At 41.5% G+C, this 18,394-nt stretch overlaps 2 protein-coding genes across 2 annotated transcripts in view; one reads left to right on the forward strand and one right to left on the reverse strand.

Annotated features, from left to right (window-relative positions):
- Positions 1-14,662, forward strand: part of LOC126267632 (odorant receptor 2a-like) — an 80,430-nt gene extending 65,768 nt beyond the window's left edge. The window contains exon 4 of the mRNA XM_049972929.1: positions 14,576-14,662. Coding sequence (XP_049828886.1) covers positions 14,576-14,662 — 87 coding nt within the window. The remainder of the gene's footprint in view (positions 1-14,575) is intronic.
- A 145-nt stretch (positions 14,663-14,807) lies between these two features.
- The window catches only part of LOC126267633 (odorant receptor 43a-like), an 81,074-nt gene continuing 77,487 nt past the window's right edge, over positions 14,808-18,394 (reverse strand). The window contains exon 5 of the mRNA XM_049972930.1: positions 14,808-14,864. Coding sequence (XP_049828887.1) covers positions 14,808-14,864 — 57 coding nt within the window. The remainder of the gene's footprint in view (positions 14,865-18,394) is intronic.

An 18,394-nucleotide genomic window follows, 5' to 3' on the forward strand; every position in this document is an offset into this window, starting at 1 on the left:
CACAACAAGGACTTGCAGCGTTCTTTCTACGTGTATGGCAGATGTAAACGTTGTGTGGATGTGCAAGGTGATTATTTTGAATCCATATAACTGTGAAATTCAAATAAAGTTGTCAGTCTGAATGTAATGCTAGTTTTCTCATTAATTATTTGGTACACTGGGTATTACATGTAGTTGCCAATATGTCATGCTCTCGCAACAGGATTCCCACTACACAAAGAATCAACATAAGGGCAAAGAAAAGTAAAAAATTATGCTTAAAATGCATCCTTTCCGATTACTGTGATACCTTGTTTTAGGAACGTGTCTTGTAAGGACCAGCAGTAGTCGCACAACATTGCAGTATTTGATAAAATTTTTATCTTTGAGACGTACTTTAGTATAACATTTCTCTATGTTGGTCACTAGTAGTGGCAAGGTTACCTGGGTAGAAGTAGAAATGATCATTCAAGAAATGCACTTTTTTTGACATTTTTATCCTGTAAGGTGGTCTGACCTGAGTAGTTCTTTTACAATATCGCCACAGTTCTCTGCACTACGGGTTCCTAAATATGGAGAGCAGACAGAAATATCATCAGTTTATTTTGATAAAGTGGAGACATTATCATGTATTAAAGCATGTTCAACACTACAAGGTTTTAGTCCTCTATTAGTGAGAAAATATCTGTACCGTTTTGTCTGTTGCCCGGCACCTATGCTGTTGCATGAACATTAAGATCTCTGGGAATTAAATAAGATAGTCAGATTTGTAAGAAAATTTTCAGCAAGATGTCATTTGATATAAGTGATATCGATGGACCATAACGCGACACAGTCTTAAATGAGGCACCTGGTAATTAACTTTATGTGCACGACCACGAGCTGCAATGGTAATCTTTACATTCAAAATACATTAAGTTGCTGGTATGCAGTAGTTTCAGAGAAGAATACTGGAGGAGTGGTACCATGCTTTCCACCATTCCAGTCATCTGGAATTTTAGTGTACCTTGACAATTTAATCTAGGAGGTCGGCTTTGAATATGCTTTTTCAATCACCAAATCGCTGGATGAATGGAATTTATGTTCATCACGCTATCTGTGGCAAATTAACATCTTAGTACGATGAATTGTTATTTGTAGTTCAGTTGCAAGATGGAGTTACGAAATCGTCTTGATAGGGATGAGTTGTGGCTGGAAGATCTGTGTCTACAAGATTAGTTATAAATGTTGTCCTTGTTAGAAACTTACTTTAATATGAAATACCTAAACAATATCATTATACGTAATAAAAACATGAGGACACATTTTGATAATAGGCTTCAACAAATGAATGAATACAAAAAAGACTAATCAGCTAAAAAATTGGTTCTACTGATCGTTCTCAATTATAGTTTTGAATATGCAAAATATTCATTTTATTGGTATACAAAGTAGAACTTATTTTTTCATGGTAAGACTACAGGCTTGACATAGATTGTGCAGAATTCGTGCTTTTTAAAATGATTTCAGTATTATAATTAACCTAATTAAAGAGTGTGCAACACAATAAAAAGTTAATTCATAACTGTTTATCTGTAGTTTCAAAAGGACACATATATTCAGTTCTGAAAAACAAGCAGAATAACATCATTAAAGCCGCACATTAATGGGAGTCAAACGTTCCAAAACTTTGGATGAAGCTGGAAGAAATACGTTACTGAGCTTCACAAACACCTAAGTTCATCAACTTCTCCTTTTGGCATAGTTAGTGGTTTAGGAAACCTACAGTTCAACATAACCTATTTTGTGTAGTTCCATTTATTAAAGCCTTTTGATATAATTTTCTTATAAGTTTTTGGGCAGCTCGTTACTTAGTAGAAAGTTGTGATTGGCTTAAGTCGAGTAGTGAGATTAATATGTAATGTCCATCTACAGTAATCTTGCAGACACATTTTCAAGCAGTTAAACTTTCTAACTGCAGCTTCACAATATGGATATTTTATAAATAAATTTGTCAAAAATAATTTGTTAAAAAATAGGAAGCACTGCAAAGCTACAACTAGAAGAAGAATAAATTACATGCGCTACTCATCGCTAAAATAGTTAGGAACTCCAGAAACTTTAATATGTAACTACAAAACTCTTGGTCGTTTGTCTAATAACACAAAATCTCCAACAGGTAGGGAAACAAATTTTAAATAAATTTTCAAATAATTGTTTCAGGATAATTACTTCTAGTCTGTAAACATATATTTCATTAATATATTTAATTCATTGGTAGTATGCATTGTACACCCGCAAAATATGTTTACTTTGTTGATAAATATGTTTCACTGGTGATGTGAATAGTGAGAAAGACTAGTAGTTAAATTGAAACTACTGCGCTGTTTCGTATTCTGTAAACAGCCAGCATGCACCCATATGCACAAACAAATTGTACATACAAAGCCTGCATAATAATTCTGTCTACATCATTCAAAAGAAATTATGAAAATTATCTATGTAAAATGTAGTTAACTGACTACAACATACTTTAATTCTGGAAGAAGCTATGTTGAAAGATATAAGGTATTGATTAAATGAGCAGCCGTACGTCCTTTGGACCATGTTGCTTTGTGTGGAACTAATGACAGATCTTTATTATGTTCGGCGTTTATGTTACACATGAAGTCTCATGTGTACACCATAAAATATGAGCCACTGTAGCAACAGATGTTCAGACTGCTTACCAAGGATTCAAACATTTTCAAAAGAGTCGTACGAAGTGCTAAATGGTATGAGACAGATTAAATCTGACCACCGTATGTAACTTCCAATGTTGTGTAGTGATGGAAAGAACAAAGTACACAATATGCATGAATGTTTCTTATTTGTAATTTATCTTTTTAATTCCTACAATGCTTGTTAGATTTTCATCCGTATTTTTTCATTTTTGATTCTTTTTCAGTAATTTTTCTTTTGTTTGTACTTATTATTCAGCAAGCGGAGAAACCAATAATGGCAATCCGTAATAAGTACGTGTAAAGCAGTGTTGTGTTATTGCCATTAAATTCACATCGTTTATCGAAATAGCCGTGAGTTTAGTACAAGTCGTATTTACTGAAAATGTGAACAGCCTTATTAGGGCTCAAATCTTGTGACCGAGCGAGGTGGCGCAGTGGTTAGCACACTGGACTCGCATTCGGGAGGACGACGGTTCAATGCCGTCTCCAGCCATCCTGATTTAGGTTTTCCGTGATTTCCCTAAATCGTTTCAGGCAAATGCCGGGATGGTTCCTTTGAAAGGGCACGGCCGATTTCCTTCCCAATCCTTCCCTAACCCGAGCTTACGCTCCGTCTCTAATGACCTCGTTGTCGACGGGACGTTAAACTCTAACCACTGCCATTCGGGTGTGCATCCGCCTCTGCATTGTTTCAGCAATATCTACAAACTGTTTGTGCGTCGGTCCCTACTGCAGCAAATTATCTGGACGATACTGTGATCTCTGGAAAGACGGAAGAAGAACATTTGGCCAATCTCAGAACATTATTTCAAGTCTTGCGACAAAATGGTCTTCGCTTGCGGAAGGACAAATGTGTGTTTTTTGCTCGAGACTTGCCGACGATATTGTGATCTCCGGAAAGACGGAAGAAGAACACACAAAGTCTCAACTTTCCGGAAGGGTTTGGCAAAATTACTAAGGGTGATGCCCACAGAGAAGCCTGCACACTTTCAATTACACCTTGTAACTCCAAATCGTGGAATGTTTTTGCGACCTCATCACGCAATGCGTGGGGAACATTGCGAGCTCTGAAAAATTTCGGTTGCGCGTTTACTTTCAGTTCCAAATGTGCTTTATATTTCTTAGCGCAACCGAGGCTCAGTGCAAAAATGTTTGCAAATTCTTCACATAGATTAGAAACACTGTCTGAAGGCACCGTCTGTTTCACTGATAGGACCTGATTTACTATAGACAAGTTAAACAACTGAAATAAATCGAAACCAAACAAGTTCACTGCAGAAGAAGAACGAAGGACGTAAAATGACACAAGTTTTGTTTGTCCTCTGTATGTTGCAAGAAGGCTGCACTGTCCTAACACAAGGATCTCTTGTCCTGAATAGCTAGTTAACTTAATATTTGCGGCACGCAACGGAGATGTGCCCAGCAGTTTGTAAGTGTCTTGATTGATCAGTAAAACTGCAGCTCCGGTATCGAACTGGAATTGTATCACTTTGTCGTTAATGTCCAAGTCTACAAAAAGTTTATTGTCCTGCTGACGACAAGAGCGACTGTCTCGTGCAACGTGAACTGACACTGGTACATAATCACTTGCGACTTGACGGTAGTTCCGGCGAAGTCGACGCACACTATTTGTGGGACGAACACAGTCACTGTTAGAGAGAGTGGCACTGGGCGGAGTGGAATGAACTACATGAATTTCCATGGGCGAAGTTTGGCGAGCCTGAGTATCCTTGGTGCGATTCCGATTCCGGCGTGAAGCTTCTGATCTGAGCTTTTTCTGGCAAACACTCTGAACATGTCCTTTTTTATAACAATAAAAGCAAATAGCTTGGCGTGACGGGCAATTCTCACGCGAATGTTTAGTAGCACACCGCGGGCATGATTTGATCACTGCATTTGATTGCTGGCGCGGCACACGTGGCTGAGAGCCTGGCGGCAGCGGCGCAGCCGGGCGCGAGGGCTGTTTACTGCTCCGTGCAGCTCACTCGGCGGGCCGGTGAACCTGACACACTGCTGGCGAAGTTTCAAATGATTCCCGAACAAAGTCAAGTGTGTCCTGCCGATCCAATATGTCCATCACTTGTTGAAGGGAGGGATTTACTAGTTCCAATATCTGTTCCCTTATACGAACATCAGAAGCGTTCTGTGCAATTGCATCACGCACCATACTATCTGAATAAGGGAGCCCACATTGACACTCAAAAGCAAAATCCCTAGTAAGGCCATACAAGGTTGCAACCCACTCCCGATTAGTCTGACCTGCCGTACGTTTTGTACGAAAGAAGGTATACCGTTTGGCAACTACAAATATGCATCTAATGCAGACAAAATTTCTTCGTAGGATAGAGTTGCTACGTCGCGTCGGGGAAATAATTTGACTATCACACGGTACGTGGTCACACCTACTGAAGAAAGGAGAAAAGGCTGCCGCTCGTTACCTTGAATTCTGTAGGCGGCGAGATGGAATCTAAACTGGCGTGACCACTCCGTCCAGCTTTCCAGTGCAGCATCAAAAGGTCGAAAAGTTGGTGCAACAGCTTGTTGTGGCTGCGTTAGCGGTGAAGCGGCTGCTGCCGCATCGTTTTGCATCGCACGTTGACCTGGACGAGCTGTCCAAGGGCATCCAGTAAGGCCTGCGTCTGCTGATTCTGTAAGCGATAAAATTCGGACAGTACATCTGGAGATTGTGGCGAAGCCATTACACAAGAAAATCAGGGCAGTTTAGAGAAGAACGCGGTTTTGCCTCGTCACCAATGTTGTGGTTGGCAGGAGAGCCACCACCGTGTTACTAGAGGAGGCCGGAAGGCACGCGATTTAGCTCACGCAGGATGGTGTGAGGTCTGGAACAGGACAAGGAAATTAGACTTCAGAAAAACGGACGTAGCTGGTGGAATACTTAATCCATTAATGATTGACGTCTCTCTTCAAGGTACATGATTGACAATATCAGTAGTAACTGATAATGGCGCCTTGCTAGGTCGTAGCAAATAACGTAGCTGAAGGCTATGCTAACTATCGTCTCGGCAAATGTGAGCGTATTTTGTCAGTGAACCATCGCTAGCAAAGTCGGCTGTACAACTGGGGCGAGTGCTAGCAAGTGTCTCTAGACCTGCCGTGTAGCGGCGCTCGGTTTGCAATCACTGATAGTGGCGACACGCGGGTCCGACGTATACTACCGGACCGCGGCCGATTTAAAGGCTACCACCTAGCAAGTGTGGTGTCTGGCGGTGACACCACAATACTTATATTTCATAATGCGTTATGATGGTGCAGACTGGATTCGAACTTCTATATAAATCTAAATTGATGAACTGGAAAGCAGTGAATTTATTAGGATGAGATTATCAACCTACGGTGGAGTGTGCACTGCTATGAAACTCCCTGGTAGATTAAAAGTGTGTGCCGCACCAAGAATCGAACTCGAGACCTTTGCTTCTGTCAACTGCTCTAACAACTTTAGTTTTATTTTTATGTTTTTATTGGTCGTTGTATCTGTTCGGGGCGGACGTTCCATGACGCTTGTTTAAGTTCAGTGTCGAGCCATTCACTCAGTTTTTTATTGCAGAGGTTAGATCACCCTCTGACCGAACACGCTGAGCTACCACAGAAGCTGTTCTGCGAACCTTGCAGAACTAGCACATCTGGAAGAAAGGATTTTGCGGAGACATGGCTTAGCCAAAGCCTGGGGGATGTTCCCAGAATGAGAGTTTCACTTTGCAACGGAGTGTGCGCTGATATGAAGTTTGGAAGGTACAAGACGAAGTACTGGCAGAATCAAAGCTGAGAGGATGGGTCGTCAGCCTTGCTTGGGTATCTCACTTGGTAGAGCACTCCCCTATGAAAGGTAAAGGTCCCGATTTCGAGTCTCGATCCGACACACAGTTTTAATCTGCCAGGTAGTTTCAGTAAATTTATTTTTTACACATGGAATGAATAAATAGAAAGATTTGTGAATCCCAATTGCATTTATTTGTTTCGGTTAAGTACGCTAATATTGTATATTTGAAATTCAAGACAATTATTATTTTTATTATTGTTGTAACTGTGACAGTTTCATCGCACTACTCTCCAAAAAGTCAAAGAACGCAATCCCATGATGTCTCTACATACGAATTGAATCATCTGTGGCTGACAGTAGTGTCGAACTCCTTGTTGCTCACTGCAAAGTGAACATTCATTTTCAACTGTGAAATTTGTGGAAATCAACGCCCCAAGGAAGGGGTGCTTCATTAACGCATTTTATGCGCTTCCTGAGGCGTTTGGTATCGATTTCGTGTGGCGGCGTCTCTGAAATGCTTTCCTCTGGCATCCATAAGGAAACCTCGTGATTAGAGCGCTGGGCGTCGCGGTTCTGACTACGAGACGTCAAAATAAGGTGTGAAATGTGGGTAAGAGGGGGTGTGGCGACCTTCCCACCTTGTGATTCGCCCACGATGGCGTTGGTCAGAATTGTGGTGAAATTTGGTGCCAATGTGACATCACTAACCAACCTTACACCTCACACGAACGTCTGGGCTCTGGCCTTTTTTTCGCCATATGTCGACACCCTGCTGTTTAAGGAGTCGCCGAGCGCGAGGCTGACATCGCAGGGCACCACGCTTTTGCACCACTCCAGAGGAAAGCTGTAGGCACCTTTGAGTCGAATTTCAAACTTACGAGTCGCAATGGGAGAAATTGACGGGATGATCTTTAAATTTTTTTACGCAGTGTACTTTATATGCTGTTCGAAATATATTGGCAGTTTTCCCTATCTTTCTAGAAAGCCTTACTGCATGCATTTTCAAAGTTTTCAGTCTTCTGGTTTTTAGTGCTATAACTGCAGTCTGATGAGTGGAACTCTGCTTGCGTTTAAATATTTGTTTTTAGAGAGAAAGTATTTGCTGGTATTACTTTTCATTTCTATCTTTTATGCAAATGGAACTGAAACCCACTCCTGTGAAATGCTCATCCCTCGTGATGTGCTTTCAGTTCCCATGGTGCCAACATCCTTTCAAATTCTACAGCCAAGATTTTTATTTTTTACCACCAACAATTCGTATTTACTGCAAAATTCCTGCTTTTTCTCCAAATCCCAACATTTGGAAATGCCTTGCGTCCCAATACGCTATTGAAAGCTCTTTGTTTGATCTTCTCCTGCATCACCCGTCACTGCACGACCCTATTGGCATCTCCTGACATTGTTTGCATTAGAATCATTAACTTTAAGCTTTTTCAGGTTGGATATAAAATAGTTCGTTGTTTTCTTCAACCTTCAAGACTAACCACACACACAAAACAACAACCTAAATCGCCACCAGACACTTCGTGCGTGCTTATTAAAACGGAAAATCATTTTCGCTATAGTTACAGTACGCACCGCCAAATCGTTTCTATTCAGGTGCCCTGGCTACCAACACAATTTAAAAGAAAAAAATCCAACGATCGTAAATAGCAAATAGACCACTGTTGTGTTTTCCGGGGCCACAGTTTGGTCTCGTGAATGTGCTGTCTTCTACTCTTAGTGTCGATAAAAATAACTATACAACGAACATGTAGCACTAAAATACCTGTTTTTGCCTAAAAGAGTAACATTTCTTCAAGTAAGATGGATATAGCAAAGCTTTAGTCGAGCAGATAATAGTGTGGCATAATATTTCGATTCTGATACTTACTTTCGAGTTGCCGACCAAGAGAAACTGTTTCGATAGATCGATTACAATCGAACATACTCGAAAGCGTCTCCAGCTGTCGTGAACAGCTTGTTGACGCCAGCTGACAATGAATTTCATATTTGGAAATTATATTTCCTGGCCAGATGGAAATGTACAAATCTTTTTTCTTAAACAGACTTCAGATTTTTAAGCGGTTCGCGTAGCCCTGCGTCCCTTCTGAAAAGTACTCTGGCTAAATCATTTAAATTACGTAGTGATTACGCATAAAGTTGATCTTGGGCACTAACTGGTGACAGCAGGCATGGGAGATACCGTGACGTTTTGTAATAAAACTAAGGTAAGGCTATCTTCAATTCAATGCTTCGTTTGAACATTGTTGCACTTTACGAGGTAGGTTTATAAATTTTTGTCAGAATCGAAAGAAATGGAAAGATCAGACTAAGGATTGAATCGTAGATCTTCGGGATTTGTAGTCTTACACTTATCTCTTAGCTGCTGAACCACTTTGTCATAAATATGAATTGATTAGAAACAAGATTTGATTTCACTTCAATGTAATTTCCGCACGTCTGCTGCAATATAAAGCTCTACCACCTGTAAACTCCAAATGGACCATTGCTGTGTATTTCGGAGACACAGTTTGAATACGTGATTTATGGTTTTATTCTGTCTGAATCGGCAGTTCAAAATACTATGCCACAAATGTAGCTCATGGATTTCATAAATGTAGAATGATGAATGTAATGGCCGCAGTTGATTCCAGGTCAATGGCCCAGAAGTTCACTTGCGCTGCCCGGTTTTCTATCTGCCACGTAAATGTTAATAATCCGAAAGATGTCTCCACAGTTCAGTACTGACTTCTTAAAAAACATACAAAACACTCTCAAGACTGACATTGAACTTGTTTATGCACCTTTGCCAACCAACGTTTGGTTGGCATCCAAAAAAATTAAAAATGTTGCAGGTCTATCTGATCTACCACATTAGCTCAAAGTAAAGAGAAGCTTGGCTTCTATAAAACGTAAATAAAGACATTCCTCTCCCTGCGAGTGTGAGGGATGTGATGTAATAAAACGAAGTACAAACATTCATTTAATAATAGACTTAAGCTGCCTAATTTATTTTGTTTTAGTATTAATTGAATAGTGTTTTCGTGTTCTGCGTCTACATCTACATGACTACTCTGCAATTCACATTTAAGTGCTTGGCAGAGGGTTCATCGAACCACAATCATACTATCTCTCTACTATTCCACTCCCGAACAGCGAGCGGGAAAAACGAACACCTAAACCTTTCTGTTCGAGCTCTGATTTCTCTTATTTTATTTTGATCATCATTCCTACCTATGTAGGTTGGGCTCAACAAAATATTTTCGCATTCGGAAGAGAAAGTTGGTGACTGAAATTTCGTAAAAAGGTCTCGCCGCGACGAAAAACGTCTATGCTGTAATGACTTCCATCCCAACTCGTGTATCATATCTGCCTCACTCTCTCCCCTATAACGCGATAATACAAAACGAGCTGCCCTTTTTTGCACCCTTTCGATGTCCTCCGTCAATCCCACCTGGTAAGGATCCCACACCGTGCAGCAATATTCTAACAGAGGACGAACGAGTGTAGTGTAAGCTGTCTCTTTAGTGGACTTGTTGCATCTTCTAAGTGTCCTGCCAATGAAACGCAACCTTTGGCTCGCCTTCCCGACAATATTATCTATGTGGTCCTTCCAACTGAAGTTGTTCGTAATTTTAACACCCAGGTACTTAGTTGAATTGACAGCCTTGAGAATTGTACTATTTATCGAGTAATCGAATTCCAACGGATTTCTTTTGGAACTCATGTGGATCATCTCACACTTTTCGTTATTTAGCGTCAACTGCCACCTGACACACCATACAGCAATCTTTTCTAAATCGCTTTGCAGCTGATACTGGTCTTCGGATGACCTTACTAGACGGTAAATTACAGCATCATCTGCGAACAACCTAAGAGAACTGCTCAGATTGTCACCCAGGTCATTTATATAGATCAGGAACAGTAGAGGTCCCAGGACGCTTCCCTGGGGAACACCTGATATCACTTCAGTTTTACTCGATGATTTGCCGTCTATTACTACGAACTGCGACCTTCCTGACAGGAAATCACGAATCCAGTCGCACAACTGAGACGATACCCCATAGATCCGCAGCTTGATTAGAAGTCGCTTGTGAGGAACGGTGTCAAAAGCTTTCCGGAAATCTAGAAATACGGTATCAACTTGAGATCCCCTGTCGATCGCGGCCATTACTTCGTGCGAATAAAGAGCTAGCTGCGTTGAATAAGAGCGATGTTTTCTGAAGCCATGCTGATTACGTGTCAATAGATCGTTCCCTTCGAGGTGATTCATAATGTTTGAATACAGTATATGCTCCAAAACCCTACTGCAAACTGACGTCAATGATATAGGTCTGTAGTTAAATGGATTACTCCTACTACCCTTCCTGAACATTGGTGCGACCTGCGCAATTTTCCAATCTGTAGGTACAGATCTATCGGTGAGCAAGCGGTTGTATATGAGTGCTAAGTAGGGAGCTATAGTATCAGCGTAATCTGAAAGGAACCTAATCGGTATACAATCTGGACCTGAAGACTTGCCCGTATCAAGCGATTTGAGTTGCTTCGCAACCCCTAAGGTATCTACTTCTAAGAAACTCATGCTAGCAGATGTTCGTGTTTCAAATTCTGGAATATTCCATTCGTCTTCCCTGGTGAAGGAATTTCGGAAAACCGCGTTCAATAACTCCGCTTTAGCGGCACAGTCGTCGATAACAGTACCATCGGCACTGCGCAGCGAAGGTATTGACTGCGTCTTGCCGCTTGTGTACTTTACATACGACCAGAACTTCTTCGGATTTTCTACCAAATTTCGAGACAATGTTTCGTTGTGGAACCTATTAAAGGCATCTCGCATCGAAGTACGTGCCAAATTTCGCGCGTCTGTAAATTTTAGCCCATCTTCGGGATTTCGCGTTCTTCTGAACTTCGCATGCTTTTTCCGTTGCCTCTGCAACAGCGTTCGGACCTTTTTTGTGTACCACGGGGGATCCGTTCCATCTCTTACCAATTTATGAGGTATGAATATCTCAATTGCTGTTGCTACTATATCTTTGAATTTGAGCCACATCTCGTCTACATTCGCATAGTCAGTTCGGAAGGAATGGAAATTGTCTTTTAGGAAGGCTTCTAGTGACACTTTATCCGCTTTTTTAAATAAAATTATTTTGCGTTTGTTTCTGATGGATTTGGAAGAAATGGTATTGAGCCTAGCTACAATGACCTTGTGATCACTAATCCCTGTATCAGTCATGATGCTCTCTATCAGCTCTGGATTGTTTGTGGCCAAGAGGTCAAGTGTGTTTTCGCAACCATTTACAATGCGCGTGGGTTCGTGGACTAACTGCTCAAAATAATTTTCGGAGAATGCATTTAGGACAATCTCGGAAAACGTTTTCTGCCTACCACCGGTTTTGAACAAGTATTTTTGCCAACATACCGAGGGTAGGTTGAAGTCCCCACCAACTATAATCGTATGAGTGGGGTATTTATTTGTTACGAGACTCAAACTTTCTCTGAACTGTTCCGCAACTGTATCATCGGAGTCTGGGGGTCGGTAGAAGGAGCCAATTATTAACTTAATTCGGCTGTTAAGTATAACCTCCACCCACACCAATTCGCACAGAGTATCTACTTCGACTTCACTACAAGATAAACCACTACTGACAGACACAAACACTCCACCACCAATTCTGCCTAATCTATCTTTCCTGAACACCGTCTGAGACTTCGTAAAAAATTTTGCAGAACTTATTTCAGGCTTTAGCCAGCTTTCTGTACCTATAACGATATCAGCTTCTGTGCTTTCTATTAGCGCTTGAAGCTCAGGGACTTTTCCAGCGCAACTAAAACAATTTACAACTATAATTCCGACTGTTCCGTGATCCAAGCACGTCTTGTAATTGCCAAGCACCCTTTGACATTGCAGCCCATCCCGCACTTTCCCGAGGCCTTCTAACCTAAAAAACCGACCAGTCCACGCCACACAGCCTCCGCTACCCGTGTAGCCGCCAGCTGAGTGTAGTGAACTCCTGACCTATTCAGCGGAACCCGAAACCCCACCACCCTATGGCGCAAGTCAAGGAATCTGCAGCCAATACGGCCGCAAAACCGTCTCAGCCTCTGATTCAGACCCTCCACCCGGCTCTGCACCAAAGGTCCGCAGTCGGTTCTGTCAACGATGCTACAGATGGTGAGCTCTGCCTTCATCTCGTAAGCAAGACCGGCAGCCTTCACCAAATCAGATAGCCGCTGGAATCCAGAGAGAATTTCCTCAGATCCAAAGCGACACACGTCATTAGTGCCGACATGTGCCACCACCTGCAGCTGGCTGCACCCTGTGCTCTTTATGGCACCCGGAAGGACCCTTTCCACATCAGGAATGACTCCTCCCGGAATGCACACGGAGTGCACACTGGATTTCTTCCCCTCCTTAGCCGCCGTATCCCTAAGGGGCCGCATTACGCGCCTAACATTGGAGCTCCCAACAACCAGTAAGCCCACCCTCTGCGATTGCCCGGACCTTGAAGGCTGAGAATGATCCTCTGAAACAGGGCAGGCAGCTGCATCTGGCTCAGCCAGAGACAGTGCCTGAAACCGGTTTGTCAGACGCACCGGGGAGGCTTTCTGATCAGCCTCCGGGGACGCCTTTCGCTGCCTGCCACGCCTTGGAACGACCTCCCAATCAACCACAGGCGAGGGCTCAGCCCCACTGCGGGCAGCAACCGGGGCAACCACAGCGGCAGGCCGATCTGGGGACAGACGGGACGAGGTTGACATCCCCGTGATACCCGAGTCCGGCTCCCCACAGTGGTGCCCATTGGCAACAGCCTCAAGCTGCGCGACCGAAGTCAGTGCTGATTGCAGCTGTAAGCGAAGGGATGCCAAGTCAGCCCTCATCCGAACACAGCAATTGCAGTCCCTGTCCATTCTAATCGATGTTTAACAACAGTTACCGAAACACGAGTCCGTGCCTAGATAACGCAAGCGGAACACGCAAAGAATGTATCAACTAACCTGTACAAATGCCTAACGACTGCGCTACAATCTGCTGAATTTACGATTACAGTAACTAAAACTCGAAATTGCACCTCCTATACGAAACTCACACGCAATTTAAATAAGAATCTACGAAGTAAACACTAAAGCGCGATGCTACAACTGTCAAATACTATAATACGCCCGAAATATATGAATTAAACAATGCAAGTACCCAAAAACACGCAAAGAAATTAATTAAACTATCTAACAAATAAGTAAGCTAGGGTTATACGACTTGCTGCTGCAGCTGCTTATCCAACGGCTGCAGGGAGCACACTGACTGGCCAACCGACACTGGACGTTCAAAAAAAAAAAAAAGTATGAATGTATATTAATATGGTAACACTATACGTGAGTCCAACATTATTTCTGGACACTTGTCTTTCATCTCAGCAAACTGAAATAAGTGAAATTTTAACGACATTTAAAACGACTGAGAATTTATGTGCCAGTGTCTCATCGTAAAGAAATTTTCATGCTGATTCCAAACTTGATCTTAGATTTTTAAGAGACTGTAATATTTCCGAACTTAGGTAGAGTTTAATATTATGATGCGTATACCACTAATATTAATTCTGTTGTCCATTTGAGTTACAGTTGTGTGTCTAAAACATGATATTGTGTCTTCCAGCATCTGCTGAATAAATATTACTTTTCAAAACAGCCTTGTAACTGAATCTGAATATTGCACATCAGTTCCCTTTGTTAATATGTGATACAATTTGGTATTACCCTAATGAGTTGGTCCCCCACGAAACTTGTTATCCTATTATGGTCTTCAGTTGTTCATGGTAGCAAAAAACGGGATAACGTTTTAAAGTGATTACAACATACGAAATATGGATTTCCAGGGTAATCCTAAAATACAATTTCGGGAGGATTGTATGGGATCAGTCCTGTGCTTTTGTCACAAATTTATCTTATGCATAAGCCAAAACTGGATTTAACTAGATACAAAGTTTGGGTTGGGTCAGAGTGTGTGTTTATAGGTGTCGTGATCGACTTTCGTTTCACAGTCGATAATCGATTACAACGATATAAACGATAACTTTTGCTTCCTTATTCATTACATACAATACTTTAACACTGACTTTATTCTTTTACTCTGTTACAGAATATGTGCAATGAAGAATTAAATCTCATTATATGTTCTGGTAGAATTAAGTGTAATTTAGTGACGCAGTGCTGCTCTAACAAGTGAATCATCATCGCATTTGCCATAAGATCCGTGTCCGCTGGTGGAGAGCCAAGCGTGTGGAGCATCTTAAGGCCTCAGGATGAGCAGAATGACGAACGAGGAAGCAAGCGGTCCGACGCTAGAGGTGATCAGCTAGTGTTCTTTCTTCTCAGCGGTTGTTCACATGCTTCAGCACTGTGTAGTACGAGTAAGTCGCATTCACCAACTGTAAAAGAATCATAAAAAGAAGCAGAGCTGAGAGTTAAATAACAGCAGTTTGATACAACTTATTGATGTATGGTGAAAAGTTACGAGTTAGTAAGAACAAGTGGATCTCCATGCTTTCATACAGACATGCTGTCAAAGCAGGGTCGTAAAGTAAACTCAACATCACATATTGGAAACAATTCCCACAGTGGCGAGAGGGTTAGTTTTATATAAGATTCGGCCCGTGTTAGTAAAACACTATTTGGTGGTAGCAAAAAAAATTATCACTCACACTTTGGGAGACGTCAGAAAGCGTTGCAAAGCAGACAAACCAATTTCTTCACGTTTGGAGAACACAGTCATAAACTGAAAGGGCGCAAAAAGAAGAATAAAACTCCTAATAGTTTGTATACTACGCTGTAACAAAACACCTGTGGCAAAACTGGAAAATAATGTGCAACAGGCCAACTTTTGCCGAAGCGAATGTACTAGAAAAAACTCAGCAATCTGCTCATAAATAGAGAAATGGCCAAATAGATGTTCGAAGAGGTCTAACCCGAAACGTTTTAGAAGAACTTTATGGTGAGGTGATCCTACGTGTGAAAGTGAACCGAAAATGTCCTATGAGTATGTGTCCTATTCTTGATCGATAGGGAACTGGAATGGGTTGAAAACTACACACATCCGTGAATGAATATGAAAACAAGAGTGGATATTACTTACCGAAATGCTATGTAGGCGCTGTGGCGGACAGAATAATGGTGGGACAGATCACATTGCTGAGATGGGACGCAAAATGCCAACAGAACTCCACAACGTGCGTAATATAGTAATTACTCTCAAACAGTTAACCACCAAACTTTTGAAGACTGTGAGAAGGAATAATTTTCGAAAAAGCGAGAAGCGAAATTCCACAACAACGTTTGGTCAATACCGTAAGAAGAAAGGAGTGACAGGACAGATTAGACCAGTAGTTTCCAACCTGATGGTGATTACCTCCTGAGAGATAAAACGAAAATATCTGAGGGATAAAAACAAAAGTGCTCAATTGACATTCGATCACGAAACTAAATAATCTTTCAAAACCCTTTCTGTTACCGCTCAGTCTTGAGACTGTAATACTGATTACACAAGTTACCAAAAATACATTTTTTTAAAAAAAATACAAGCATTAACGTGCGACACAGTGTGGTGCAGATTACAGCTTGTGAAACAAATTTATAAACAAACTTTTCCTCACATAGTCAATCCATCACATACATACTTCTTACTATGTATCTACAACAGTAAAATGGAGACGTATATATCACAGATACTTAAATATCTCATTACAATGCCTTTTCTGAGTTACACATAGTTCCTGCGATACACCACAAACTGCTTCATTCTTCAGTTCGCAACCATGTTGTTGTTTTTGTGGTCTTCAGTCCTGAGACTGGTTTGATGCAGCTCTATCCTGTGCAAGCTTCTTCATCTCCCTGTAACTACTGCAACCTACATCCTTCTGAATCTGCTTACTGTATTCATCTCTTCGTCACCCTCTATGATTTTTACCCTCCACGCTGCCCTCCAATACTACATTGGTGATCCCTTGATACCACAGAACATGTCCTACCAACCGATCCCTTCTTCTAGTCAAGTTGTGCCACAAATTCCTCTTCTCCCCTATCCTATTCAATACCTCCTCATTAGTTATGTGATCTACCCATCTAATCTTTAGCATTCTTCTGTAGCACCACATTTCAAAAGCTTCTATTCTCTTCTTGTCCAAACCATTTATCGTCCATGTTTCACTTCCATACATGGCTACACTCCATACAAATACTTTCAGAAACGACTTCCTGACACTTAGATCTATACTCGATGTTAACAAATATCTCTTCTTCATAAACGCTTTCCTTGCCATTGCCAGTCTACATTTTATATCCTCTCTACTTCGACCATCATCAGTTATTTTGCTCCCCAAATAGCAAAACTCCTTTACTACTTTAAGTGTCTCATTTCCTAATCTAATTCCCTCAGCATCACCCGATTTAATTCGACTACATTCCATTATCATCGTTTTGCTTTTGTTGATGTTCATCTTATATCCTCCTTTCAAGACCCTGTCCATTCCGTTCAGCTGCTCTTCCGGGTCCTTTGCTGTCTCTGATAGAATTACAATGTCATCGGCAAACCTCAAAGTTTTTATTTCTTCTCCATGGATTTTAATACCTACTCCGAATTTTTTTTTTTCTTTACTGCTTGCTCAATATACAGATTGAATAACATCGGGGAGAGGCTACAACCCTGTCTCACTCCTTTCCCAACCACTGCTTCCGTTTGATGTCCCCCGACTCTTATAATTGCCATCTGGGTTCTGTACAAATTGAAAATAGCCTTTCGCTCCCTGCTCGCAACCATATACGAACTAATTGACAGTGCAACGGAACAGTAACTACGTAAACGCTGCTCCACTGCAGCAGGATCAACACATTATTATTATTATTATTATTATTATTATTATTATTATTATTGTTATTACTATTATTAGCGGCAGTATTCAGACACAGGGCTCTCACAGCCAGAAGTTGTCCAATTCCTGCCAATTCAGAAGGAAGGCTCGAGCCATCAAAAGATTTTCAAGCAACAAGTTTACGTGAACGTATTTTAATTTGGTTGATTTTAAATGGGGGTGCAGGGTGTGGGTGAAGCAAGTGTCGCAGGAATAGAAGTAGTGCACAGCAAGCATATTTTGTAACAAGTGTCTACCCTCAATGGGGATAGTTTCTTTCTTCTCAGAGATGGCACTGTACGTAGCAAATGCGATGCCCTGAAAATTGTTTCATCGTTCTATACAAAAGTGCTGTTAGATAGTTCGTGATTCACTGAAACAGCTACAACCACTAAATATCATTTACCTTTCGTCATTCAGATATGTAACTGCTCAATGGAAGATTCTGTTGACGGTTGATAGTGGTTGTGTTATGGTGGGCAAGGGGACGGAAGAGGGGAGGGGGTTACTAGCTAATATTTGATTGTACTAAGGGGTAAGTTTCGGAACTGCTGGATTAGTCTGAGTGAGGAGACGCAACATTGAGAAGAATGGACTCGCATTCGAGAGAACGACGGTTCATATTCTCGTCCGGCCACCTACGTGGTTTTCCCTGATTTCCCGAGATCACTCGAGGCAAATGCTGGGACGGTTCCTTCGAAAAGAGCACAGCCGGTTTCCTTCTCCATTTTTCCGTAATCCGAGCATGTGCTCTATTAATGATATCGACGTAGAGAGGACGTTAAATTCTAATCTCCCTTTTTTAAAAATAAGAAGAGTTTTGGTTCCCCAGTGATACTGTACACCATGATAAAACGAGAGGGTACTACAGCAAAGAAGTGCGATGGTTCAGTTAAATTTTTTATGTGATTCTTTGCTTCAAAACGCGAACTGTGACACATCGAAAAAAAAAACAACTATGGGAACAAACGTTAGGTCGTAAGAGAATGCCTCTATAGTAATATCTCCGGCTGAAGATGAAATAGCTATGGCAATGCTGACGCTGAAAATGGGCA

This window comes from Schistocerca gregaria, chromosome 4, assembly GCF_023897955.1.
Source record: "Schistocerca gregaria isolate iqSchGreg1 chromosome 4, iqSchGreg1.2, whole genome shotgun sequence".
NCBI lineage: Eukaryota > Metazoa > Arthropoda > Insecta > Orthoptera > Acrididae > Schistocerca > Schistocerca gregaria.